Source organism: Gekko japonicus, unplaced genomic scaffold, assembly GCF_001447785.1.
Source record: "Gekko japonicus isolate JY-2015 unplaced genomic scaffold, Gekko_japonicus_V1.1 scaffold88, whole genome shotgun sequence".
Classification (NCBI taxonomy): Eukaryota; Metazoa; Chordata; class Lepidosauria; order Squamata; family Gekkonidae; genus Gekko; species Gekko japonicus.
In genome coordinates this window covers 1,462,845-1,490,753 of record NW_015160209.1, presented here as the reverse complement: position 1 = coordinate 1,490,753, position 27,909 = coordinate 1,462,845, and the positions used below count along the sequence as shown (strand labels likewise).

At 44.3% G+C, this 27,909-nt stretch overlaps 1 protein-coding gene across 1 annotated transcript; it reads right to left on the bottom strand.

Annotated features, from left to right (window-relative positions):
• Window positions 1-1,193: 1,193 nt before the first annotated feature.
• PPP1R42 (protein phosphatase 1 regulatory subunit 42) lies at window positions 1,194-27,500 on the bottom strand. Its single transcript, XM_015408911.1, has 9 exons — window positions 27,372-27,500; window positions 26,406-26,572; window positions 25,321-25,459; window positions 21,526-21,642; window positions 7,210-7,327; window positions 6,005-6,136; window positions 2,750-2,909; window positions 2,421-2,466; window positions 1,194-1,502 (listed from the first exon to the last, which is right to left on the bottom strand). Exons 1-9 carry the CDS (start codon window positions 27,498-27,500, stop codon window positions 1,194-1,196), a joined length of 1,317 nt encoding a protein of 438 aa, XP_015264397.1.
• Between the last annotated feature and the right edge of the window lie 409 nt (window positions 27,501-27,909).

Here is a 27,909-nt window from a genome sequence, read left to right as displayed (position 1 = left end):
ACCCTACGGTGTAGGTGCAGTGCTGGCGCATCGTCTCCCAGATGGACGGGAGTTCCCAGTCGCGTATTACTCGCGCACTCTATCTGCGGCTGAGCGGAACTACGCCCAGATCGATCGGGAGGGACTAGCAATCGTAGCTGGGGTCAAGAAGTTCCACGACCTCGTCTACGGCCGGCCGTTCACCATTGTTACAGACCACCGCCCGCTCCTCGGCCTTTTCGCACCTGATCGCCGGACGCCACAAGTCCTCTACCCGCGGGTCTTGCAGTGGTCCATTTTCCTTGCGGGCTATGACTACCAGTTACAACACCGCCTGGGAAAAGCTATGGGCCACACCGATGCCCTTAGCCGTCTTCTGCTGCCCTACGTGGTTGAGGACCCGGCCCCTGCGCACTGGGTCCTCCAGCTGGAGGGCCTGCCGGAAGCCCCGTTGCAGGCTGTGGACATTGCCTGCCACTCGGCCCGGGACCCCGTCATCTCCCGGGTGCTGGGCTGGGTGGTGAGGGGGTGGCCTGCAAAGACGGAAGGCCCCGAGTTCACGGCGTTTATGAGCCGCTGGGAGGAGTTGTCAGCTCACAAAGGCTGCCTGCTGTGGGGAGACAGGGTTGTGGTCCCCTGCACCCTCCGACAAAAGGCTCTCTAGGCCCTTCACGAAGTGCACCCGGGCATCATGAGGATGAAAGGCCTCGCCCGGAGCTACGTCTGGTGGCCAGGCATCGACGCAGAGGTGGAGGCGTCGGTGAAACGTTGCCCAACCTGCCAAGCCGTTCGACCCAGCCCACCGGGAGCACCGTCTCAGTCATGGGAATCCACACGTACCCCGTGGTCCCGGCTCCACATAGACTTCGCCGGACCATTCCATGGACTGTTATTCTTTGTAACCGTGGATTCCTACACAAAGTGGCTGGAGATAAGCCCCGTCTCCGCAATGTCCTCAAAGGCCACCATCCGCGCCCTCCGGAAGATCTTCGCCACCCACAGCCTGCCAGACACCATCGTCTCAAACAACGGGACGGCGTTTACGTCTGAGGAATTTCAGCAGTTCCTCAGCAACAACCTGATAAAATACATCAGGTCGGCACCTTTCCACCCCGCTACCAACGGCCAAGCGGAACGCATGGTCCGGACAGCAAAGGAAGCATTAAGCCGCCTGACGGAAGGCGACTGGGAATGCCGCATCACCCGTTTCCTCTTTACGCAGCGAACAACGCCAAACCCGGTAAGCGGTCGCTGTCCAGTGGAACTATTAATGGGTCGGAGGCCAACAATCCTACTGGACCGCCTGCATCCCGATCGGGCTCCGGAGCAACGGAACTCCTCCGAGCAGCGGGAAGCACCTCGCGGGTTCTTTCCAGAGGACCGTCTTTGCCAGGAACTTCGGTAGAGGCCCGGAATGGATCACTGGCCACATCATTCATCCCACAGGCATCGTCACGTATGAGGTGTCCACTGAATGTGGGCAGGTCATGCGGAGGCATATTGACCAACTCCATCGGCGCATGCTACCAGAACACCCGAACAAGGAGGGACCGGAACAACAGGCAGACCCAGAGGTGAGCCCACCAGACGCTCCCGCGCAGGACCTCCTCACTGAAGAGCGTTCGAACCTGGCCACCGTTCCCCCGGCGACTGCCGAGGAGGCCCCAACAACCGATGCTTCGGAACCAGAGGGGCCTGCAACACCCGCGCATCCCAGCACAGGGGACAGGGCCCCTGAGGTCCCAGTACCCCCCCCCCGACAGTCAACTAGAGCATGGCAGTCCCTGACGTACCTAAAGGACTATGTGACCTAGGGTGGGTCCGAACTATGGGGGGAGGGATGTTGTGTCCACTGACCGCCACCAGGGGCCAGCGAACACTCCAGAGCTTGAATCTGGAGTAACAATGGGGACTAGGCTCCTGGTCTCTCCACTGGAGGACCAATGGGACCGTGGCGGGAGATTTAAACCCACCAACGGGACCTAGGGGTGTGTCCACAGGTATGTATATAGTTGGCCAGCCGGCCGTTTGTTTTTGTCTTTGTTGTGTACCAGTAAACCATGCTGATCACTACATCAGTCTCAGTGGTTTCTTCATGCGTTTAACCCACTACACTTCAATTACTGTTCTATAATCTGGTAGAGTATGCCTTAACAGTGCAGGAATGAACAAGGCTGTGTCAAAAGTGCCTAAAAGGATACTGTCACAGATTACAATACTGTGTAAGGTTCATTCAGTGAAGCCTGAGGGTCTGAGAAATATTGTGTGACCAGGCCCTACGATGCAGACTACTAATGGCACTAGGTTCTAGGGGTGGTCATGCCTCTCCTAGCAGCACAGTCCCTTTTGATTTTTTTAAACAGAAAAGCAGCATGGGAGACTTCAACTGAAAGTGGGAGAAATGGGCTGATCTTGCTGTTTTTCTACACAAAACCACTTACCGCTTTATTACCCATACGGGAAAAGACATAGGGTCTCATAGTTTTCCTTTACAGGGAGAAAAGACACTTAGGGAGACTTATTTTGAGTGGACAGCCAGTGAGGAAAGGGTTGAGCATATGTACTATTGTACACTGGAAATTAGGTGAAACATTTTTTAATGTGCCTCCTGGTTTTAATTTTAGATGTTGACACTATTGATTTCAAAAGAATTTCATTTTTATAAATTATGCAAGTTCAGCTTCTGAAACAAAACTTCATTAGCTGTTTTTTATGTACTAGAGTGTACAGCTAGATGTTGTACTCCAAAGATGATGGACAGGGAACATACCTGATTTTTTCAGCAACTTTATTTTCTTCCTGGGTTGCTGACTGGGACTCTCTACTGTGAGAAGATCTATGTACCTCAGACAAAATAGCAAAATTTGGTTTTCCTTTGCCCAATGGGTAGTAGTAAATAGGGAAATGGGGATGATCTGTGTCATTACTGTCTGCAGGGTGCAAAGATATATAAGCATTTACTATTCAGAAATCTCCCCTGAAGTATTAACCAAATTAAGACAGTTACAAAAACCTTACAAAAACAAAGTAAAGTTGAAACATGAGAACAAAACTGTAGATTAGAACATGACACCATGTGAGAGAGCACCTGTGAGGTAGGTGGGGCTCAGAGAGCTCTCCAGAGAGAGCCTGCAGGAGGAGGAGGGGCAGGCAGGCAGGCGTGCGCTGCCCCCCCCCCAGCCCGGCCAGTTGCCTCAGCGCGCACTCCCTACTTCCCCCCCCGTGGCAGCCTGAAGAGGCGGAGAAGCGCCTGCCCGGTTGGCTGCTGGGCCCATGGAGCTGCAGGCGGGCCGCGGCAGCGGAGGAGGAGGCGGCGGCAGTAGCAGCAGCTCACCGCGCCAGGGCAGCTGGCTCGCTGGAGCGCCGGCCGGGTGCGGTGGGCCCCAGATCGCCAGCCCACGGCGGGCAGCTGTCGCAGCAGCTCCCGTGCCTGGCACCGCTGCCGGGGCTGCGCTGGAGAAGGAGGAAGAGGAGCCCCCCGCCCCCCATGGCACCCTCTGCCTCTTCGTCGATTTCCTTCCTTCCTCCTCGCCTAGCGGGCGAGCCGGCCCTGCTTATTTTCTTGTAGTTTTGGAAAATAAATTTAAAAAAACAAAACAAAAACAAACTCGAAAAATTGGGGAGGCAGTACTTCCATTTGCAAAAGCCTTGCTGACTTTTCCTCAGCAGTTTTTGTTCCTCAATATGCCTAATAACCCTATCTTTCATAAAGGTTTCTACTAATTTACATAGAACAGATGTTAGGCTAATTGGTCTGTAATTCCCTGGATCCCATGTGGATGTCTTTTTAAAAACTGATATGACATTTGCTACTTTCTAATCCTTTGGCATAGAGACCAGTATTACTGACAAGTTATACATAGTGGTTAGTAGATCAAGAATGTCACATTTGAGTTCCTTGACAGCCCTTGCGTGTATGCCACCTGGACCTGGAGAATTATTAGTTTTCAGTTTACCTAGTATAACATAACTTCATCTTTAGTCACACCAATTTGACTCAATTATTCAGACACCCTTCTTGAAAACAGCAGCTCTGGTGTGGGTACATGTCCTACATTTTTCAGTGAAAAGAGACACAAAGAATTCAGTTTCTCTGACACTTCCCCATCTTTCTTAAGTGATCTTTTCATTTCTTCATTGTGTGTTTGATCCACCAAATCATTAAGTGTGTGAATATTAGGGTGGAGAAAGGTCTCTTTGGCCAGATGAAGGAGCCTCATGAACTACTATTGTAACCAAAGCAGGACAATTAATATGCAGACCCACTGCTTTGGAAGCAATTTTTGCAATGATCTGTGTATCAGAGGAGTTGGTAATAAGAAAGATCACCTGTCCACCTGTATAGAAAAGTACTTTTAAAAAAGAGACAATCAGTGCTGCTTCTGCTTAAGTACATATCACACTTGGTATTGATTGATGAAGATAATGCATTTAGTTTTGGCACACCCCAGTGGGGAAAAAATGGTTGGAGATACTGAAAATGAATTGACCATTGCTGATTGGACATCCTTTCATGCTCAGCTTGTCCATCCAGGTATTGATCTTCCCCAGCAGGTTTAGTGTTGTGATGGATATTCTATACTGAAGACATCTCTCTCACAACTGATAGGCCAGAGTTCCCAGGGTCTTGGAGCCCATACTCCCTTGTTTCTTTATATAATGCATCATAGGGCAATGGTTGTTTACTATACACAAAGATATGCATGAAGGGTTGTTGTTGTGTTGAAAATAGTGACAACAGTGTTGAAAACAGTTGTGTTCAAGAATGTTTAAGTGGCCTTGGATTCCAGGCTTGACTGACAGTGTGATTGTGGAAATGAGCACCCCATTGCCATGTGGATGTACCTGTGGTAATGGTGAATGTGGAAGAAGGCTACATGAAATGCATTCATCTGAGGAGGTTTCATGCATCTAGCCACTAGAGAAGAAAGAACCCAAGGTAAAATATGATGTATTTTTGATTGGCAGTCTGTAAGTACATTAAATATGAAGTCTACATTTGAAGTGAGTGACTGTTGTAATGGAAGCCATGGGACCAAGGGCACCATGAATCTGAACGATAGTCTGAGATGGTTGGCACATGAAGCTGGATAAGAGTTTCATAATGGACCAAATTCTGTCTTGGGGGCAGAAAAACAAGAGCCTTGAAAGAATCCAATATTGCTTCTATAAACTGGACACATCTAATGGTTCACAGATAACAACTGTCATGCATTGACATGAAGTCCTACGCTGGCAAGGAAGTGAAGCATGTTGTCAGGAGTCAATCATCCGAATAAGAGTAGATTCTGATTCTGTGATGGTGTAGAATGCCACCACCATCATAGTCTTTGTAAAAGGGAAATCAGCTAAATTTCCTGCCTGCTCTTAAAGGCACTTGAGTTTTCATAACTGCATTTCTGGATCCAGGCCACTGTCAACCCTAAGTCAAGTAAATACTGTAAAACACAGAAAGCAGTCTGAACAAGTATAGCTCAAAAGTTCCAGAGAAATTTTTTCATGATGTTGCTGCTACGGCAGTCAGAGAAGAACTGAGCAGGAAAATATGGCTCAACCCTCCTGAGGCATGTTTGTAACTGCCTATCCTCAAGATGGATGGACTCGGTGCCAGAAACAGCTCTTTCAGTTAAGCTCTAGAAAATTCCTAGTGATATTCTGTGCAGGCTTGAGTTCCATCACACATCACTTGTGTGTGATGCAGAGTCCGCAAAGAATACTATTGCTGTCCAAAAGCACATAACAGGTCCGTATAAACATTTAAATACAATGTAAGTTTATTCTAAATTGCGATTGTAAAATTATTTTGAAGATTTGCTAGAGGAGGTTCTATTCACCCCATTATGGAATTGTCTGCAACAGAAATAATTCTATTTTACAACAAAGCATTCAAAATGATGTATTTGCCAATAATCTTCAAACTGCTATAATCTGGTCAGTCATCTACTGACTTTCCCCCGCCCCATTCCATACTTGTTCATCACTTAACATTGACCCTTTAAAAGGTCAAGAAGATATTCTTGTTTACCAAAATGTGAATGTGGTGCATGCTCAGTTGTTGAGCTTTCCGCTCTGTTTTTCTTCCTGGCATCTCTGGAGGCTTTCCAATTCATTAGGAATTGTCTTTCCATTTCCTTTATTTCTTTGCCATCAAGGGATTCTGAAGGGAATTTTTTGTAACATATTAAGTCAACAAAAGATTAGTTTACTTTGGTTTACCCAATTCTTTCCTGGGTGATGTTTTGGTATTCTTAGGAACATAGGCTGGTTCTACTTCTAGCATTCACTCCACATTTTCTCAACACTGAGGAAAATGTGCAGCTCTAAACCACATTCAAACCACATTCAAATACCCTGGGCCAATACCATACTGACTGCAAAGTCACCCCTGAATGGCCATAAAACAGCCATAAATCTATGCAGAAGGTACCATAAAACATAATGATCAAAGAAAGTAAAAGTGGCACACAATGCAGAGGGTACCATAAAATCTGAGGATCAAAGGAAATGAAAGCAGCATGCAATGCAGAGGGGAATTTCTGTACCAGCATGGGTTTGCTAAAACAACAGAGGGAAAAGCCAATGCAGAATTGCCCATGGTCCACGGGGAAGGTTTTGTTTCAGTAGATTTTTTTTTAATCATCAGAGCTGCTATCATGTATTTATGTTATTGGAAGCCGCCCTGAGCCTGCTTGCGGGGAGGGCGGGGTATAAATCAGACAATGAATAAATAAATAAATACAGCTGAACGCTCTACATCTTAGTTTTTTCCCTGCGTTTATTTTAAATTACTTTTGTATGGCAGTGGAGAGAGAAGGAAACTAACTCTTTCTTTCCCTGCTACTTTCTTGCTGAAAAAAGCTGCCCCAAACTGCTTTTACTCTTGCTGGGAAAAATGTACAGGTTCCTATATTTCTCCCCAGCTAGAAAAGTACAATTAAAAAGCTAAATCTAGCAGCCTATTATTACTGCTAAGTGTAGTTCAGTGTACTCAACAGAATTAGGCCACTGAAAGAACTGCCCTTCCTCCACAAATATTTTTTCGAAACAGAATCATTATTCCTCAATCCCCTATTAGATTCCTAGTGCCAGGGAAAAGCTCATCTCCTTGCTTCTATGAAGTCTACTCAACAGAGCTTATGCTCAGGACAGTCTTCTTAGGAATGTTCTGTTAGTGTACTAATTAATACCATTTCAAATAAAGTTGCTCTGCTGGTATAGCTGTAACTTTACCAAGACTTTTTGACTGTAGTATAAGCCTGTCTCGGTATTTCGGTTTGTGGCAAACAGGATTCCCATTCAACTCTATTTTGATTAGCTTGGTCCACACACTCAGAACAAACTCCATGTCCTGCAAATAGCAGAGAAAAAATATTGCTGCTTATTTAGCATGACATTATCACTTACCTTATTCATAATCCTTTTCGTTTTAGCTTACTTCCCAAATATTATTCGTTAACATAAGATATGCACATTTTCCTATCCATGCAAGCAAGTAGCATTCTGATTTTTATTTTTATTTTTCTTATTCTTTATTCATGATTGGGGCTCTTTTTGTAGCAGGAACTCCTTTGCATATTAGGCTACACACCCCTAATGTAGCCAATCCTCCAAGAGCTTACAGTAGCCCTTGTAAGAAGAGCTTTGTAAGCTCTTGAAGGATTGGCTACATTAGGGATGTGTCGCCTAATATGCAAAGGAGTTCCTGCTACAAAAAGAGCCCTTCAACCAACCTCTTATGCAAACTTTCTACTGTAAAGTTCATGTATAAAACACAGGCTAAAATCCAGGGCATCAAAAGGGTGGAAGCACAAACACTACCTGCACAGTTCTTCATGTGCCTATGTAAGCTTTTGCATAAATTGTGCACACAGCATTTATATGCTGAAGGATATGTAGATGTGGCTTGTTTTTCCTTCTAGAAATTGACTATGTCACAGTGGCATACATGAAGAAAACAGCCACTCTATATGCAGATGTATATCTGTGGATTCCATTAATAAAACAGCAAGATCAAGCAACGTATTATTTCAGTTAATCCTTTCCACACACATGGCAATATATGAGAGCAGAGGTGTGTTATTGATTAGGGGGCTGCTGGTAGAAAATCCTCTTGTACACATGGAGAGCCATATGAGCAATGGAACAGATGGAGAGATGGAGTGGATTGGGCCCAAAGTACTTAATGACAATTATCTCAGTTACTCAGAATAATATAATAAATAGTAATTTTCCTCCACATCTGTGAGTGGTCATTTAAATTCTTGGCTAAATCCAGGGGAGGAGAGGATTATTGTTGCTTTTCATGAACAATTATTCAGTATGGATTTTGTTTTTAATTGTCCAAGGGCAATGCGACCTAGATCAAATCTATTATTTTATATAACTATTATATATATACAAGGTAACATGATTTGTACATTTTGGCAGGCACAGGCCTTCTTGTAAATATGCACTGTCCAAACATTTTCACAGGGCCAGTCTATATTCTATTGGCAGAGGCTAGCTAGAAGAGCAGTAGCTAACTGAACTGAAAGAAATTTGCTTTTCTCTCGTAGTTGAAGAATATCGTAATTTCTATTCGTATCTAACATTTTTAATACTGTGAATGGTGAGGACATTTTTAAATAACATACCTATGGTGCTTGCAGCACCTGCCTTTTCCTTCCTCCCTGAAACTCCCCAACAGCTGATGCTCAGAGTCAGGGGACCCTTGTGAAGAAACACCTTACAGTCTACAGAGACTACACTGAGGAAGGAGAATCAAGCTAAACTGTTCCTCATTCTCACGCTGACAGGAAGCTTCCTCCACCATGCTTCTTTCACCAGCAAAAGAAAGGAGGCAGCAGTAATTTAACTGGGGCATACTAAAAGGAGTAACAGAGAATGACTACTGTAACTGGGACACACTGAAGTCCAACTCTCCCTCTCCTCGCTGCAGTCCCCTACATCTAGGGTTGCCAAATTTAAATTCCCTACTGGCGGGGGAGCGTCCAGCCGGCCAAGGTATTCCCAACTCAGAGCTGGCGAGCTTCTGCCATTATCATATCATATCACCACTGAGGGCTCTTTTCGCTGGGGCGGAGTTCCCCCCGGGCCCCGATTCCCCGGCGTCGGGTGACGGGCATCCGGGGCGGGGGGAATTCCGCCCTACCGGGGGGGTTGGCACCCCTACCTACATCTCATGGAACTTTGTCCATGAGGCACACTGAATAGCTTTGGCTTTTGGGATCCTCAGAGGGCTACTGGGTGAGGTAAAGGCAGGGAAATATCTCCATCTGCTCTTGGTAATTTGTAATATCCTACTCAGTATCTTTACCAATGTTCCCTCTAAGCTATGGAGTCTTGCGAGCAAAAATTCTACTTTGTGAGCTCCTGGCATTAAAGTTGTGAGCTCATGATTTAGCTACTGCATCATTTAGTTTGCTCTGGAGCCCTTCCTTCCTGAGCTAAGGCAAAAGTGTGTGAGCTGGAGGCTAAAAAACGGTGAGCTGGCTCACACTGACTCAGCTTAGAGGGAACACTGATCTTTACACTGCCCAGAATTGCTGCATTTGTATTCCTACAGTTCCTACCAAATCTATCATCGCTGTAGACTTGCAGTCAGATCCAAAGCAGTGTGCAAGTCTAGGGCCGATTCCACACAATCACTTGCTCCGGTGTCACCCCCCAATAATATCCGCGGAAATTATCAGTTCTCCACATGCTGGTCTGGGTCAGCAATTGACCTGAATCTAATGGCATTTCCCACCGGATTGTCTGTCTCCGCTATTCGCAGGTTCTTTTTTTTTTTGCTGCAGTGTTGAAGTCGGGGCATTCCAGTGGGGAACTTGCGATTCGCTGCTGTCCCCTCTCTGCCCCTTTAACACCCCTTTGCTTCTTTCCCTCCACTTCACTCCCATTCCTGCCTATCAACACCTCTTCAATGCCCTCCTGCTTCTCTCTCCCCCTCCCCCCTCTCCTTCCCGCCTGCCTGCAAACCCCCCCTTCTGCATGCACAGGATTTTTTTTTAATTTCCCTCCCCATGTTGCGTTGCAATGCAACAATGGGCCATCGTCAACCGGCATTTAAATGTCCTTTTACATGTCCGTATGCTGTTTTCTCATTTGTTTGGCAATTCGCTATGTTTAAGCATTCTTTTTCATGTTCGTATACTGTGTTCCCATCTGCCCCTCCCCCACTTCCCAGCTGCATCCCTCCCCCCCTTCCTTGGTGCACACGTGCTTTTTTCCCCACCAGTGTTGCATAGCAATGCAATAATAGTCCATCGTTTACTGGACGCAACAATGGACCATCTTTGACCGGCGTTTAAATATCCTTTTACATGTCCGTATGCTGTTTTCTCATTTCTGTTTGGAATTTGCCATTTGTGTAAAGGTTTAAGCATTATTTTTCATGTTTGTATACTGACTTCCCGTCCACCCCCGCGCCCCCCCCACTTCCTGGCTGCATCAATGGATGCTTTTTACGGGCATCGAGGGTCAAAAATTAAAGGGACCAATCAACGTTTCAGTGCACGGTGTGTTACAACGCAACCCCGCCTCCATTTTAAAAAAGGAGGGAGAAGAGAGGGGAGGGGGCTCTAGATTTGGGGCAAGGCAACATGCGGAAATGAACACCCAGGCAAAACCCAGGTCAGATTTCCAAAATGCGGAAACACGCACATAGAATCGGGCCAATTAGAAAGGGGGGCAAAGCATTAGTGCGGAATCGGCCTAGCTCTTTCAACAAGGTTAAAAATGCTTCTGGAATAAAAACTTTACTGACTCTTTGAGACCAAGTGTACTGTTTCTCTCTGATAAAATAAAAAAAATTAAAAATCCTTACAGAGAATCATAGAGTTGGAAGGGACCTCTAGGGTCATCTAGTCTAAGAGGTCCCTTCCAACTCTTACAGATTAGCTATTTTACGGGTCCCTTCCAACTCTTACAGATTAGCAATATTTCCAACCCCCTGCTCCCCACTCAGAATAGCTGAGTGCTTTCATACATGTAATGCTGCAGGTTAGATCAGGGTGTTTGAATTTCATTCTGAATGCTTTTGTCAGACTAGGATTGGTTTATGGCTTTCCTGATCAATGTATTGTTTTATGGCCTTCATCTGGTTTCTGTTCCTCTGCTTATCGATGCCCTCGCTGCCATGTCATTCCTGCGGGGAGGGGGAAGGTGGGAATGCCTGGATGTGTGAATGGGGGAGTAGACTAGCTGCTTGCTTTGTAACTTCTTTTCCCATAACAAGTGCGCCTCAGGGAATGGCTCTAACAGCAGGACGTCCTTGAAGATAACATTTTCACATGGCTAGCTGAATTGATGTATCTGTTAGGGCTGAGGCTAGAATAGCCGGCAAAGGCATGTGAATGTTGATTCACTGGAATGTGGGGTTTGACTATACCTTGAGATACTTTCACTTTGTGCCTTAGTCTTAGCAAAGATTTCATCCTTGCAACTTCCAAATCTCTTTCCAATAAAATTCTCTTCAATGGATTGTGGTCTGAGAGTGGATTGCCTGGGAACCTGACAGATTGCTAAGACTCCTCTTCTACAACCCAGTTCCCTACCTAAGCATGGGGAACAGTGACGGAGGCAACGGCCAGGGTGCCAGGACCAGCTCAGAAACCAAGCAGCAGGCATCTGAAGTCCGCAAGAAGAAAACCAATAAATCTACGGGAACACGGTCCAAGAAGCAAGTGGTGTTCCAACCCCCTGACTGCTGGGACGACCCGGCCTGGTTGGGGGGCACCCTGGATTTTGAGGAGCGAGGGGCCGAGTGGATCGAGAAAGACGGTGGGCATCCCGGATGTTCCAGGATGACCCCAAGCTTAGCCGCATGAGAGAGGAGTGGGAAGAAGAATCTGCCTCCGAGAAAGGACTGCATGCTGATCTTAAAGAATTGAAAGAAGGGTACCAGTACCTGGTAAAAAACCTCCTCATTGTGGTCAAGGAGCTCATGGAGAAGAAAGCCCCTGAGACGTTCACGGAGGAGGAGGTGGAAGAAGATGATGAAGAAATGAGGCTGGGCCCTCGCACAGGGCGGTGGCCTGCAGGGGAGGAAAGGAACGCAAGCGACCGTGAGTGTCACGACAGGGCCAGTGGGGCAAGGCAGAGAGGGGGAGTTCACAGTTCAGTCCGAGAGTCAAGCCAGAGAGAGAGCAAAACAACCAGAGCAAAAGTCCCAATACATAAAGCCAGGCCATAGTCAGAGCGTTACCAAGAGTCAGAGTCCAGATAGGCAAGCGTCGAAGTCAGGGTGCCGAGCCGAGGATCAAGAGCCAGAGGTTTGTCAAAATGTGGATTGGAGTCAGGAGCCAGGAAGTCAGTCAGTAGCCGGATACCAGGAACAGAGTCAGAGGTGCAGAGCTTCTGGTCCGAAGGACAGGTTTGCCAGCACGATTAGCCAGCAGTCAGCAACCTATTCAAATAGCTTGCTGGGTTGTAAACTCATTAGTGCCTCATTAGCACTGCCTCGTGAAGTCCTTGATCCCGCTACAACTCCGGGCTTATTGATCTCCAACTGCGCAAGCGTGCCTTTTTGCGTCTGGTTGCCAAGTCCCGGCATCTCCGATCCCTCAGCTGGTCGACAGGTGGCAGAGAATCGGGTGGCGTGCTGCTTGGGCCAGGCACTGCCTGATCGATTTCAGGTGCAGGCTGTTCTGGAGGCTGGTGCTCATCCTCTTCGGTACTTAGGTTTGACAAAGACTCCCGTGCCTCCGATGGTGTTAAAGGCACGGAGTCCTCAGTTTCAGAGCTCCCATGCACCAGGTCGGGGGCAGGCATGACAGTGAGACGCATTAGAAGCCACGTTTGACGGAACCCCTGCCAAGTTCGCCTTCTTCGCTATCTAAGTACATAAGATGCTCCGCGAGTGGGGCCACACATTCACCTCCAATGAGCAGAGGGTCGACTGTGTGGGCTCCGCAAGTGGGGTCACACATTCACCTCCGATGAGCAGAGGGTCAACTATGTGGGCTCGCGCTTCCGTGACCGAGCAGCTGACTGGTTCGTGGGCCTCAACAACGTGGCAGCCCCAGAACTCCGGGACGTTGACACCTTCATGCAGGTCTTGCACCACCAATTCAAAGATCCCCTTGTGTAAAGAAAACACTTTTCTTAATTGCTAGTGTTTGTCTAACCCTTGGTTTACGCCTGGTATTGGGCCTGTAGTAAAAACTTCGAGAGTGACAAACGAGTGAATCTTCTCCCCAGAAACAGAGATAACACTGAGAGCACTTAGTAACCTTGGAGAAATTGCTGTGGCTGATAAGGAGACTGGGATGCTGACCATTAGGCACATTCCAGCCAATTAACCCTGCAACACCTGCATGTAGGCGGGTCGAGAGTTATGCTGCAGATGACTTTCGATTCCCTCCTCCTTGCCATAATATTATGGGTTAGCATGTGATATTATGGGGTACTGGTTACATGGTAACCTAGGAAGGTTGACAGCACCTTTCTGACCCACCATTGGGTAAAGGCCTAGCCCAAGGAAGGGCCAGTTCCCTATAAGAATCCGTTCCACTCCAGCTACGGTTCTGGTTGCCTTGTGCTAAAGACATATTCCGTCAAGCATTTAACAACTCAGACTAAGCATGATTGCACTTTATAGTTGCCGCCATGGGTATGTTGTACTGTGTGTAAATAGCGATTTTATTGTACTGTTATAGATTGTTTTAGAGGCATTGTTTTATTGGTTTTAATAAGCCGCCCTGAGCCGCTTCGGCGGGAGGGCGGGATAAAAATCAAATAAATAAATAAATAAAATAAATAACTCTTTGTCAATAGTACCAGTGGCAATCTGCACTGGGGCTGTGACTACTGAGCCTAGTATGATCCAGTAGTTCAGTACCCCAAACGATGGTGTTCCAGTTTGCTTATACCTGACTGTGGATTTACCGGTAGGGGTCGGGGGCCACTGGGAACAGAGGGGGTTTATAGTACACCCCACTGTCCAGTTCCCTATGGTGCTGAGGAAACCCTGGCTAGCCAGCCACCCATGACCCCTTTGTGCAATGGAGCAAAGATTGCTTAACGTTCTTAGACCCGAGAAGTAAGGCACACCAGTGGAACCCAGCGTGGGGGGAGGAGCCCAATCCTGCCCTGGAAAGGGTTTGTCTAGCTCAGGAGGAGTTAAACGCAATACCCCCTGAGTATTGTGACCTGTGGAGGGTGTTTGAGGAGAGTGAGGCAGATGAGCTGCTGCCTCACAGGAAGACTGACCGTGCTATTGCAATATTGCCGGGACATAAAATGCCTAAGGGGAAGTTGTATGCAATGAACCCTACAGAATGGGAGGAGCTAAGGCGGTTTATTGACAAAAATTTGGAACACGGTTTTATTAGACCCGCCACGTCCCCTTTCGCGGTTCCCGTCCTTTTCTGGGAAAAGAAAGAGGTTTTTTTTTTTTAAAGACTCTGCACTGACTACTGTGGGCTAAATGCGTTGTCCATGTCAAATGCTTACCCCCTGCTGCTGATTAAAGACTTGTTGTCTGAGGCGGCTAAGGGGAAAATATTCACCAAGTTGGATCTGAGGGACGCCTATTTTCGGGTACGCATCCGAGAGGGAGATGAGCACAAAACCGTGTTTAACACACCCCTGGGACAGTTTGAGTATTTAATAATGCCATTTGGGTTGGCTGGAGCTCCCGGAGTGTTTATGAACTTAATCAATGAAGTCCTACATAAATATTTATTTAAAGGGGTGGTAGTTTACCTAGATGACGTGCTTATTTACACGCAAGACATGGACTCACATGTGCAATTAGTGCGGGACCATCTTTATGCCAAGTTGTTTAAATGTTTCATCGAACTGAGATTGATATCTTGGGATATTGAATATCCCAGCAGGGGCTGGGCATGGACCCCAAGAAGGTGCAGGATGTGTTGGGGTGGGAGGCCCCTAAAACGAGAAGGCAGCTCCAGAGTTTCTTGGGGTTCGCGAATTTCTACCGCTCCTTCATCCAGAATTTTGCCCAAGTGTCCCTCCCTTTGACAGACTTACTAAAAATGAAAGGGAAAGGACCTGAGGCATGTAAGGGGAGCAGTAGGCTCCAATGGAGTTCAGAATGCCAGGAGGCTTTTGAGGGATTAAAAGCCTTATTTACGTCTGAACTCATTCTACGCCACCCTGATGAAAGTAAAGCTTTTGTGGTCCAAGTGGATGCTTTGGATGTGGCCATGGGTGGTGCCATTTTACAAAAGGGGGAGGATGGGAAACTGCACCCCCTCGCCCATGTCTCCAAAAAGTTCTCAGAGGCTGAATGGAATTGGGCCGTGTGGAACAAGGAGACGGCTGCGGTTAAGCTCTCTCTCTCTACCTGGAGACATTGGCTTGAAGGGGCGAGAGTTCCTTTTTTTTTTTTTAGGCCCCCTGAGGGGATTTTTAATTGCATTTTTAATAGACTACAAACTACAATGAAAAACTGGGAAGGGGTAACTACATATAGGGGAAAAGGAAAGAAAACCACAACTAACTAAAAGCCCAAGTATAGGAGATCATAACAGCTTATATAAATGTTAATCTTAAATTGCTAGTATTACTTTGAACATAGTCGGCTATGCTAAGTTTTTTATCTTTTTATCCAATGTTTTATCCATTTAAGAGAATCCCCAGAGCATCCCAGAATAAAACTAAAGTTTAAAGGCACAATTCTGAGTCCTTCAGCCTTCATTTTGTCTTATCTTTTCTAATCCTCAATTTATATGTACGCTTGGGGGCAGCCGCCCCCTTATCAGTAAGAGAGTCCTCGTCGGAAGACACCGAGTCCAATTCGCCAGTGGATTTGCTGTCATCTTCTTCCTTCTCGACCTCAGCTGGCTCTCCCACCTGCACTCTCAGGAACTCACGTGCTTTGGAAACAGAGTCAATCTTTTCTTTTTTATGTTGTAGTTTGAAAATACTTCCTTCTGGAATTAACCATCTGTAGACAATGCTGTTTGTTTGAAGAAAAAGGATTAAATCTTTATATTTCTTTCTCTTTTGCCTTATTTCAAATGGAATGTCTTTTAAAATCCTGATGGTGTTGTCCCCGATTTTCTAGGGTGTTCCTGTAGTTGCTTTCAGGATAGAATCCCTCACATGTCGCTTTGAGAATCTAGCCACTATTTCCCCAGGCAGACTAGTCTTTTTGATGTACACAGAATAGGACCTATAGACCACATCCATTTCGCTTGCAAGATACTCCGCTTTCAAATCTGTAACTGGGGCTAATGCTTCACTCAGGAGTTGCTTTAGATTCTCACCTTTTAATTCTGGGACGCCTTGAAACCGTAGGACCAAATTTGTTTTTTCCATTTGCAGCTGTAAAAGTTGTGATTCTTCCGAGGCTTGTTTCTTTTCCAGCTTTTGCACCTTTTTCTTGACTTTTTTGGCATTGGCGTCGATTTCCTTCATCTTCTCAGCTGTTTGCCCCGTTATTTTTAAAGTCTCAGTCAGTTGGAGCTGCTGAGTTGCAAGATTCTGGTTTAGATTCGTCAGCTGTTGTTCGATGTTAGTCATCTGGTCCAATAGAGGGCACAAGGACTCTGCCAACATTTTGGAGAGCTCGGTGGTCTCTTCCGGTCGAGGGCTCAAGATTCCGGCTGGTTTCACTTTTATTGGTTTGTCTTTCTCTGCCCTTTCCCCCGCCATCTTTATGGATTGTTTACTTTTATGAAAACTTGCAAAAGTCTCTGAAATACGCCCACACGCTTATCCGCACTCTGGTAAGTCTCTCAAAACAGATTTCAACACTTTTTCTTCCGCTCTCCCCTTTGTATTTCGTTGTTTAGTTCATGCGTATGGGAGGGGCCCCTCCCCCGCTCGCTTTTTTTGCTGTTCCCGGGGGGTAGCTTTCTTTTTAAATTCTCGTTTCGCTTTAACCCGACTCACAGTTCATTGTTGGTCATACGACCTTGCTCGGCATACGTTCAAAACGCTCGATCTCCGACGCTTGTCCCAGTCAGCAGCTCTAGATCCATACGAACACTCAGCAGCAGGACCGTTGGGGCAGAGGAGCGCCTCAATTCCCCAGCATCACGCTGGCAAAGAGGCCACCCCTCAAAAGCGCCATGGCTAGGAGCCTTTTGCCAAGGCTCTGGGGGGGGGGGAGCGACCCGTCGCCCCCCCTCCTTTCTGCTGGTGGGCAGATCACATCCCCATGAGGTCCGGGAGATGCGTCCACCAGCGTGTTGCCATAAACTGTAAGCCCCGGAGCAAGAGTTCCTTTTGAAGTGTGGACTGATCATAAAAACTTGGAAGTGCTCCGAATGCCGCACAGGCTTAATGCCAAACAGGTGCGATGGGCTGAATTTTTCTCCAAGTTCCGGTTCATCATTAAGTATCTGCCCGGGAAATCTAATTTCTTAGTTGATGCACTCTCCCGTCTGCTGCAACACGCAAGCCAACAAGATGAGGTCACTGACACAGTATTCTCTCCTGCCCAGCTAGGGGCGGCGGTGACGACTCATAGCAAAACAAAAGCTGAACAGGAGACCAACAGTAAAGGGAAGGAGGGGGCTAAGGTAGAGGATAAGGATTGGATTGAAACTTTTAAAGCAGCCTTCTCCCCCTCCAATCTGGACATAGTAATTGCAGAAGGATTGCAACATCAAGAGAACGGACTGTGGAGCAAGGGAGAAAGGATTTATGTGCCCATCTTTTTACGGGGGATATTATGTCCCAAAGCCACTGCAGTAAAATGGCTGGACATTTCGGATATTTAAAAACCCTGCATCTATTGCAGCACCAGTTTTGGTGGCCAGGGTTGAGAAAAGACATTTCTAAATATATAGGTACCTGCCAAACGTGCATAACGTGCAAACGGGGGGGGGGGGAAGGTACCGGGGCACATCCAATCTCTGGAAACTCCTGAAAGACCCTGGGCAGTGATCTCAATGGACTTCATCATGGATCTCCCTGAAAGTTGTGGAAAAACCGTGATTTGGGTGGTGGTTGATTTATTCTTTAAGCAGGCTCACTTCATTGCATGTAAAAATGTCCACACCACTAAGCAATTGGCTGGACTGTTTCTTCAACATGTCCTGAGATTACATCCCCCCCCCCCCCCCCACGAAAGGGAATTTCAGATCACAGAACTCAGTTCATTTCCAAATTTTGGAAGAAATTAATGACCCTCTTGGGGGTTGAGCGAGGAGTAAGTAGTAGCTATCACCCAGAGACGGGTGGACAAACCACGCACACTAATCAGGTCCTTGAACAAGTATTGCGGTGTTATGTTAATTATCAACAAACTGACTGGGTGTCCCTCCTGCCTTTTGCGGAATATTGCTACAATAACTCCCTTCACAGCACCATAGGCATGAGCCCATTTATGGCAGTACATGGGTACGAAGGGGGGCCCTTACCCATGGTAGATCTCAATGAACTGGTACAAAGTGATACCCAACTGTAACAAAAAACTGGGATGTTTTGAAAGCAACCCTTGAGAAAGCAAAGAGGGACTATAAATGCTTTGCCAATGGGAAACGCAGCCCCGAATGGAATCTGAGTCCAGGGGACTCTGTATATGTCTCCATGAAACATATTAAAGTGTTACAACCCTGGAGGAAACTGGGGTGGAAATACGTTTGGCCCTTTAAAGCGAGTGATAAACAAAGTAGCTGTTGAATTGAACCTCCCTAAATCACTGTGTTGTTTGCATCCTGTGTTTCACTTTAGCATCCTGAAGCGTGATCTTGGGCCATCATCTTGGGCACCTCGTCCTCCAGTTCCTCCGCCTCTCTGGACCAATGGGGAACCCCACCACATGGTTCAGGAAGTTCTTGATTCCCATTTGAGAAGGGGCCAATTACAGTATTTGATTAAATGGAAGGACTTTGGGCCAGAGGAGAATGAATGGGTTGCTGCCAGACATGTCAACACTCCTAAGCTGCTCCAACGGTTTAACCGTGTCTTCCCTGGGAAGCCCGGGGAGGGTGAGCTTGGGGGGGCAGTCTGTCAGATTTGGCCTGGTTTATGGCTTTCCTGATCAACATATTGTTTTATGGCCTTCATCTGTTCCTCTGCTTATCGATGCCCTCGCTGCCATGTCATTCCTGCGGGGAGGGGGAAGGTGTGAATGCCTGGATGCGTGAATGGGGGAGTAGACTAGCTGCTTTCTTTGTAACTTCTTTTCCCGTAACAAGTGCGCCTCAGGGAACGGCTCTAACAGCAGGACATCCTTGAAGATAACATTTTCACATGGCTAGCTTCCCTCCTGCTTGGGTCTGCAGGTGGGGGAGAGATCGAAAGCTGCAGTCAGAGGGGCAGATAAAGATAGGCTGATGGTTGGCTGGAAAGGAGACAAGGTTGCCAACTCCAGGTTGAGAAATTCCTGGATATTTGAGGGGTGGAGTCTGGAGAGGGTGGGGTTTGAGGAGGGGTGGGAACTCAGACAGGTACAATGCCATAGAGTCCACCTTGCAAAGCAGCCATTTCCTTTGTTGCCAATCTCCAGGTGAGGGCTGGAGATCACTCAGAATTACAACTGCTCTTCAGATGGCAGAGATCAGTTCCCCTGGAGAAAATGGTTGACTCTGTGTCATTATACCCTGCTGAGGTCACCACAGCAAATTGACGCTGAGTGCCCAAAGCCAGGGCACTCGCCCAGATCATCTTTCTAGAGCTCATTGTATTTATTTCCACAACGGGCCTTATTCCTAGTAATAATAATAACATCGATACAAAAAAACCAGAATGCACCTCAAACCTTAATTAAACTAAAGCAGAATTTGAAAACACCCAATAGTATATCGCTATAAAAATGTATCAATTATACAGCTAAACTTTGATGAATGTACTCAGAGAATTGTGCAGATTTTTGTTGACCACTATTCAGTTGATAAATGATTCAGAACATGCTCACGACAGTGTATGTTTATCTAAGTGCATACTAATCCCATGCTGAAATATGATTACCCTTTGGATACGCTCTAGTTGTTCCCTGCCTTCCTGTCTCTAATAAAGTGTTTCACTTTCCAGCCTTTCAATAAGTTGTACTAAAGGGACTAGACACTTTTTGGGGCAGTCTCTGTTTGATAAATGATCATGTCATGCTATCACTTAGAGGTCTGCTACAAAATACTAAAAAGCAAATTATATTCTAGGCACACCATGTGTTTTGTGTGTGTGCGTGTGTATGAGAAAGCCTCAAATGACATCCACAGTACTGGCTGCAGCCTTCTTCCCAATTAATGATGACCATTTAAGAACCCGTATTTGACCAATGTACTCCAATTTTTATCGGCTGTGTCTAGCTCAAGTGCCCTAACTACATCTGTAGACAGCAATTTGTCATCATTCTGACAGTCTGCCATTATCTATTTCAGAAAATCTATATTTTTTTCCTCTTGTTCCTGACTGAATTGTGAAGTAAAGGAATTCATCTTTTTGATATCTTGTTGTCATAATCAATAATGGCCAAAGGTTGAATAAATTAAAGATTTATAACCATCTCCTCATAACACTGAACCAGCATAAGCTATTTCAGAACAAACAAGCTGCTATATTTATGTTAGAGTGACAGCGTTACAGCCTGCACTTACAGGCATAACCAAGAGCTTTGCACATGCAGGGGCCGTTCACAGGCATTTCTCACTGGGTGAACATAATGTTTCCCTTATAAAAGAAAATGAGACACTTTGGGATATTATATCCCTGTGGAGACTCTCAACCTAAAAAGAACATTAGGCCAAATTCAAATCTAGCAGGAATATTTGCACTTTTTGTAAATCCCAAGTCAGAAGAGTTAAAAAAAATGGCAATGGCTTCAACACAGTCATGAATGGAGTGAGGTAGCCTAAGGTATCTTTGGCACCTTCCCCTTCCCTCTGCAGCCCTTTGAGCCCCTTCCCCAAAAGCTGCTTCCAAGGGTTGAAAGATCCTGGGAACTACATGGGATATGGTGCAGGGAGCTGCAGTAGTGAGGGGAGATCCATGGAAACAATCCTCCCATTCCTTAGTAAGTGCATTAGGAACCCCACAAACAGAGCAAAAGTTCATGCGTGATTTCTGTTGATTCTTCCCATTGCAGCTCCTCTCCCCCATGTCACATTCATATCTAATTTTTTCCTGGTTACAATTTTAGGAACTTGATCATGTACATGTAACTTTAAAGAAAAATCCCATTTACTTCAGTGGAACCTACTGGCGAATCCAAAGGATGTGCAAGGTTCTTGGCTTCAGTCTTACCTCCTTGTCCTTGTGACCGGTGCTGTAAACCATACAGTGCTAATCATGCTTGGTGGTTTGCACACCACAGAAGAGCAATACTGGTACATCCTAGGATGTTGGATATGGGAATTTCCCCTCCCACAGCAATCTTAAGAGCACAGAAATTTATTTACATGCACATAAAGACTGCTTTTTAAAAAATATACAAAGTAAAATATAAAATCATCTTTCAGTGTGCTTATTTTCTATACTCTCTTTGAAACTTTACAAAATTGTAACAAACAATTTAGATTACCACAATATGAAAAGGGAAGAAACCTTCTGACATTAAAACATCTTTACCTTATCAATCATCTTATTTTCTTTTACGCTAATAATCAATCCCCATTTCCTTTCTATTACCTTCACGCGGTGAAGTTGGTTGTCCACAGCTATGAGATGGGAGAGGTTTTCCAAAACTGCTAATTCACTTAGTTCATCAATGTTATTATTGCTGATATTCAAAACAGATAAAGACTTCTGAAATGAAACAAACAAAACATTTTAAAAGAAAAACATTTTTGACTGTTTTGAAAACTCAGATTTATCAGCTCATTTTGAAACACTTTGAAACGGACAATTAACAATTTAGAAAACTATCTCATAATAAATCAGATTCAAATGTTTTATTGCATTAGCTCAGAAGCTATAGCAAATAATACAATTCCAATATAGACACACCTAAATAATAAATTTCCAAATATTAAAATACTATATTGTAACATTTTAAAATATCAACTTAAAACCCAGCCAATAACAAACCGCAAAATTAATAGAAATTATCTATCAACTAATTATAAATATTGAATATCTAATATCCCATGTTGACCCTGATGCTGGGAAAGATTGAAGGTCAAAGAAGACGGGGACGGCAAAGGATGAGATGGTTAGACAGTGTCATCGATGCAACTAACATGAAATTGAGCCAACTTCAGAGGATGGCGGAAGACAGGAGGGCCTGGCGGGAGCTGGTCCATGGGGTCGCGAGGAGTCGGACTCGACTGTGCTACTGAGCAACAACAACAACAAATTTCCCATGTAAAATATCAAATGACCCAGAGTGGTACCATTGATCTAATAATCAACCATATTTTGGAATTTTGGGGGGCCTTTTTATTCATAACAAATGCACTTAACCTTACCATTTAAAAAGTAACAGAATTGTCTTTGCCAACAGTGATACTAGTTTAGTCTGATGTGACCCTCCATAAAATCAAGGTAAAATGGACCCGAGGGGTTTTTCATGTTCTTTATAGTTATAGCAGTTATAGTGAACTGTTTGCTTCTGGGCCTAATTCTAAGTGCTGGGTATCACCTCTGAAGCCCTTCACAGCCTAGGGCTCTCACAGCTATAGAACATGTATCTCCAAATATACTCCAATGCAGCACTTACTTTCTTCAGAAAGCCTTCTTCTTGTGGCACCCTTTCAGGATTGTCCATACAGCAACAACTAGATCACAGCTTTCCTCAGTGGTAGATCCAGTCTACTGGAATTGCCTACCAGGGTGAGTGCGGAGGGCAACTTCATTGGCTGCATTAAGGTAGGCATGCAAGATGATTTTATTTCAGAGGGCACTTTGTGGATGGCAAACTGCTTAGACAGATTTGGCTGTGGGTTTTTATTTGCATCTTAAAAAAAAAATCTATGCCGCTGTTTCTAAATCTGTGCATGTGTTTTTAATTTATACTGGTTTTAATTTTTGTTTTTACTTTGTTCATTTGTTTTTATATTAACTTATAGGGGGGGGTTATTTGTACATCATTGTTACCTGTCTGCAGTCTAAGGAGAAAAAGTTAAAGAGAAGAAAAACGAATGACCACTAATTACTAATGTGTTAAAGGGAGGGGCTAATGCATGCAGCTGTTGTTCAACACTATTGAAAATAAGAATTGACAAGTCAAGCTTTTACAAAAATGATAACAGGATCCAAACAACTGGTACTACCTGCCCAAAGTTTTGGGCATTTCTTAAGTAACAATCCATATATCCAACAATGGCCTGACCTGGATAACCCAGGCTAAGACTGATCTTGTCAAGTCTCAGAAGCTAAGCAGGGTTGACCCTGGCAAGTGTTTGGATGGGAAACCTCCAAAGAGTACCAGGGTCATGACGTGGAGGCAAGCAATGGCAAATCACCTTTGCACGTCTCTTGCTTTGAAAACTCTATGAGGTCACCAGAAGTCAGTTATGCCTTCGCAACAAAAATCCATATTACCCCAGCAAACTGAATTTGACAGCTCTTTCAAAAGCATTTTGGCATGTGGGTGTTTTGTTTGAAGTGTGCATGTGTGTAGACAAAAGCACTGCTGGATACATTTCCTTAAGAGGTACCTGAGACATAGTCTATGTCTTTTCTACAGCTTCATAAATAAATCTACAAAAGTTACTAGCCCACAAAAAGTGTATTAGCCTGCCTCTCTCCATACATACCTGAGGCAATTTGTTGTGGCACATTACTAGACTGGATTAGAAAAAGAACCTAATATTTTATCATTTACAACATGGGCCCTCCATGGTGCCTGCTGACACCTCTCCTGGCACCTACCAAATGCTTTTAGAAAGTGGATGGGGCCAAATGGAGCCTTTGCCCAGGAGGGCTTCTTATTGGCCACAGGAGATGATTGGCTGTGCATATTTATAAAAATGTTGCTTTGGGAGTAGCTGCCACCACAGCACAAGGATCATCACTGAGAGAGCAATCCTAAACAAGCCTACTCACAATTCTACACTAGTCTATTCAATGGGGCATACTCCCCAGAAAGTGTTCTTAGGGTAGCACTTTGAAGGCAGGATGCAAGTACATGCCACAAAGTATTTTTAAAAGCATGTTTATTTTAAAAGGTATTATTTTAAAAAACAGAGCTTCTGCCTGAAATGTTGAAGGGTTACTATTAGAGCTATACATAACCTCACTCTGTGGCATTTTGTGGTTGGCCCCGCATCCTGCAGATGTCATTTTGTGGCTGTGCCCACCACCCTGTATCAGAATTCCAAAAGGGCTTTGCAAACCCCAAAAGGCGAGGACCTCTGCTTTACAACATCTGCCCTTGCTTGGTCACATGGACAAAAATTCTTACTACAGGCAACAAAGCAAGTGGCTACTTACAAGCTTGCTTTATTCATTCTTGTTTCTCCGGACACACTTTACAACAACACCCCCTCCCCTAAGTCCACAGAAAAATTGAAAAATGTGTAATCAGGAGAGAGAAAAGGAAAACTGAGCAGTTTTGCGAGATGACGTTAAGGCAATTTGGGACAGACTTCACAGAAGCTCTGGGACTTAAGGGGGGGGGGGCTGTGGCTCCATGACTGGACATCTACTTGGCATACAGACAGTTCTAGGTTCAATTCCTGGTATCTCCCAGCAGGTGACATAAAATATCTCTACCTAAGACTCTGGAGAGCCACTGCCAGTCTGAGTAGACAATACTACCTTGATGGACCAGTGGTCTGATTCAGTAAAAGGCAGCTTCATGTGACTTCCACTTTGGTAATGATTTTATTTTTAAAAACTCATATGTCTTTTAGTTCCAAGGGGCTTTTAAGGCGCCTTATAATGCATAAAAACACAAACAATTGTAAAAAATTACTTGCTCAAATGAGTGCCACATAGAAAAAAATTATATTCAGAAATCTATACTTTCCCCCTTCATCATTTATTTCTTTTGAACACATTAAGTAAAACTGGGCTTTGATTTCAAATTAAGCATACTTACTTAGAAGCATGACCTACTGAGATTAGTGTCATTTACTTCCAAGTAAACATGCTAGTATCATATTTGCCAACTGTATTATGGCTATAATACTAAGAATACTTTATTGGGAGTAAGCCCTATGGAATAAAATGGGACTTACATCAAAGGAGACCAGTATAGGATTGCTCACTATATTACCTGATGGGAAATAAATGCAAAATAAAAAGTCATCAGAAGTTGCTGTAAAGCAAAATTAAAGTTTTCCAGAACATTATGATTGGTCACTCCACATTTTAAAAATGTTTTTAATGTTGAGTAAGAAATATCAGCCTGGTGCAGTCTGTAAGTCCTGTGGGAAAAGAGCTCTGACAAACGGAAGTAAAGTGTCAGTGAGCTGGCACAATAACTCCCACTGCAATCAACATCCATCACCAAATGTCATTTAAACTCTACATTCTTACTGCTAGTGAATGAAGACTTCTTGGGTCAAACAAGAGCTTTTCTCCTAGGGGAAGCTGCTGGCTTTCAACATGTAATTCTCTCAGTTCTTCTAAATTCTCTAAGCCTTCCACTACAGTGACGTAATTGCCACCCAGATACCTTAAGAGAACAATAGAAAAGTGTCTTTTTATGATTTGTTTTAAAAAATGCACTCTTACATTTCTGAAACAAAAAAAGCTTATTTTGTTAACTTAATACCAAACAAACCATTATACTATCACCCCAACATTCAGCAGAAGTCAGTTCCACTGAAGCTAACAAAGCTTACACTGTGAAGGGCCAAACTACATGTGATGCTGGGGATCCATATCTGGACCTTGCACATATAATTTAGCCACACACACACACAACCAGATGCAAGGGCCTTGATGTGGAAGGGGGAGTTTCCCCCTCTGTGCTGCTTCTCAACCCATCAAAAAGGCCCCACCTATATCCAGGCTGCTTTTAGTGCTAGTGGAGACCTGTCCTGGTCCTGCCTTTTTACAGGTAACGGTTAAACTCTTATCTCCTCACACTGCACCTGCCATCTGTGTCTGGACCCTCTGCAGATAGCTTTTTGAAACTAAATTACACATCAGGGGAATTGACTATTTTGTGCAGTTTGATCCTAAGCAAATGTGTAGAATTGGGAAGGGGCAGCCAAAACTGCGAATCTTTTAAGGCACATAATAGACTGGATAGTCTATATAATTAATTAATGTATGCATAAAACCTAATACTAAAATGCAGAAAAACACACACATTCTAATTACTATTAACTGTCAAATTAGGACACAGTGTAGTCAGTATTGATCAGACTCACTGATTTCAATGGCAGAGAGTCACATACATATCTAATTGGTCCATCTAATCGACAGGACTTAGATGTGTTGGATTTTAACTTGCTTTCCCCATGGATTTAAAGAAAGAACACACAAAAAAATTCCTGTATAACTAGTTCAACATCTTTTCATTTTTGAAACATATTGAGCACAATTAATTTATTCTTGTATTTCTTAGGCAAATTTGTAAATACAACTGAGAAAAATAATGATTTTTCACTTACAATTTTTCAAGTTTTATTAATGATGCTAGATTTTCCATTCGTGTAATGCAATTGTTTTGCAGGTACAGGTGTCTTAGGTTTGTAGCAAAGTCCAAGTTATGTACCTGTCTTATTTGGTTATCATACAAGTAAAGGACATTAAGGTTTTTACACAAAGATAGGTCATCCTAAGAGAAAGAAGGAAAGTGTTACTCTATAAAGTTCATTCTTGAGTATCTGCTTGTGCATTCTAATTTTTCAGGGTGTGGATTTTTTTTCACCGTTACATGCCCTATTATACTTCCACAAACACGAACAAGCTATCCCAAACCCAAGTACTTGTAGCTTGTCATCTTTGGCAAACATGTTTTAACAGCAGTCCAGCGCATGAATATTATCTTTATTTACCATGGCTGAGATCCAGAGAAACATGCAACTAGTTTTACATGCCCAAGGGGACTTTTGAGTTTGTGTTTCTTGAGTAGCAGCTGCCACATCATACAGCAAACTCTTTGAAACTGAGGAAACTTTCCAAAGCCCTTTGGACTATGGTATGGTAGTCTGCTGTTCAGAGAAAAACAGCCAAAAAATCTCTTGGGCATGCTGATATTTTTCAGCTTACGGTTATATTAGAGTTGTAGATTATCCCAGAAAATAGGGTTGTGACCAAGTATACATTTTTTTGCAAATTTCAAGCACATTTCTGAAAAACCTCTGTTCGTTATTATTGTACAACACATACTGAAAAACATGTATTTGTTTCCAAAATTCCAATTCTTTGCAAACAAGAAGTGCATTTATTGAACTGTATGCTATCTCATGGAAAAGTGCTCAAAAACTATTTTCAAGCTAATTATTGTAACAGTATGAAATACATCAAAGTTCCAAGATCCCTCCCATAATTATTTTGCTAACAACACAAAAATAAAATTAAGTACTGGTTAATTTGTTGAAGTAGAAATGTAGTTACAAATAAAAGAGTCTTACAATGATATCTATATTTTTATTAGATAGCTTGAGATGCGTTATTTTCCTCAGGTGCTGGGCCAGGGATTCATCTCTGCGATTCTTTTGACTGAGGCTTTTAGCAATGAGCTCCAATGTTAAGCGAACCATTGTTTTGCAATAAATCCTGTTCTCGAAGTTGATACAAAGTATCTTTGTCACACAGAGCCTTTAAAAAAAGGTAATATTATCATACTCTTTTTCTGCAACATTCTCATTTCTACAAAACATTCCAACTGTAATAGGATTTTTCTCATATATATGCTAACATTTTTTCTAATTTTCTAGGAATATAGGCAGTAATATTTGTCGCCCCAGTTTTGCTTATACATTATTACACGAATAACTCAAACCTTACTAGATTTACTGAATGTACGAATGTACAAAAATCTTATCGGCTCAATGGCAAAATCAACAACTGCCCATACATAGGCTTCCTCCGTTGTGGCCCCCACCTTCTGGAACGGCCTGCCTGAGGAGGTCAGGAAGGCTCCCACTCTCATGGCTTTCCTCAAACTAT

Bases quoted from the DNA above. Each gene is read 5' to 3' on its own strand.
- PPP1R42 (XM_015408911.1), bottom strand. From the start codon at position 27,500: ATGGTTCGCTTAACATTGGAGCTCATTGCTAAAAGCCTCAGTCAAAAG. The intron at 26,573-27,371 runs GTAAGACTCTTT...TCTTTCTCTTAG, and splicing joins ATAAAAATATAGATATCATT to GATGACCTATCTTTGTGTAA. The intron at 21,643-25,320 runs GTAAGAATGTAG...GTTTCATTTCAG, and splicing joins GAAGTCTTCATTCACTAGCA to AAGTCTTTATCTGTTTTGAA.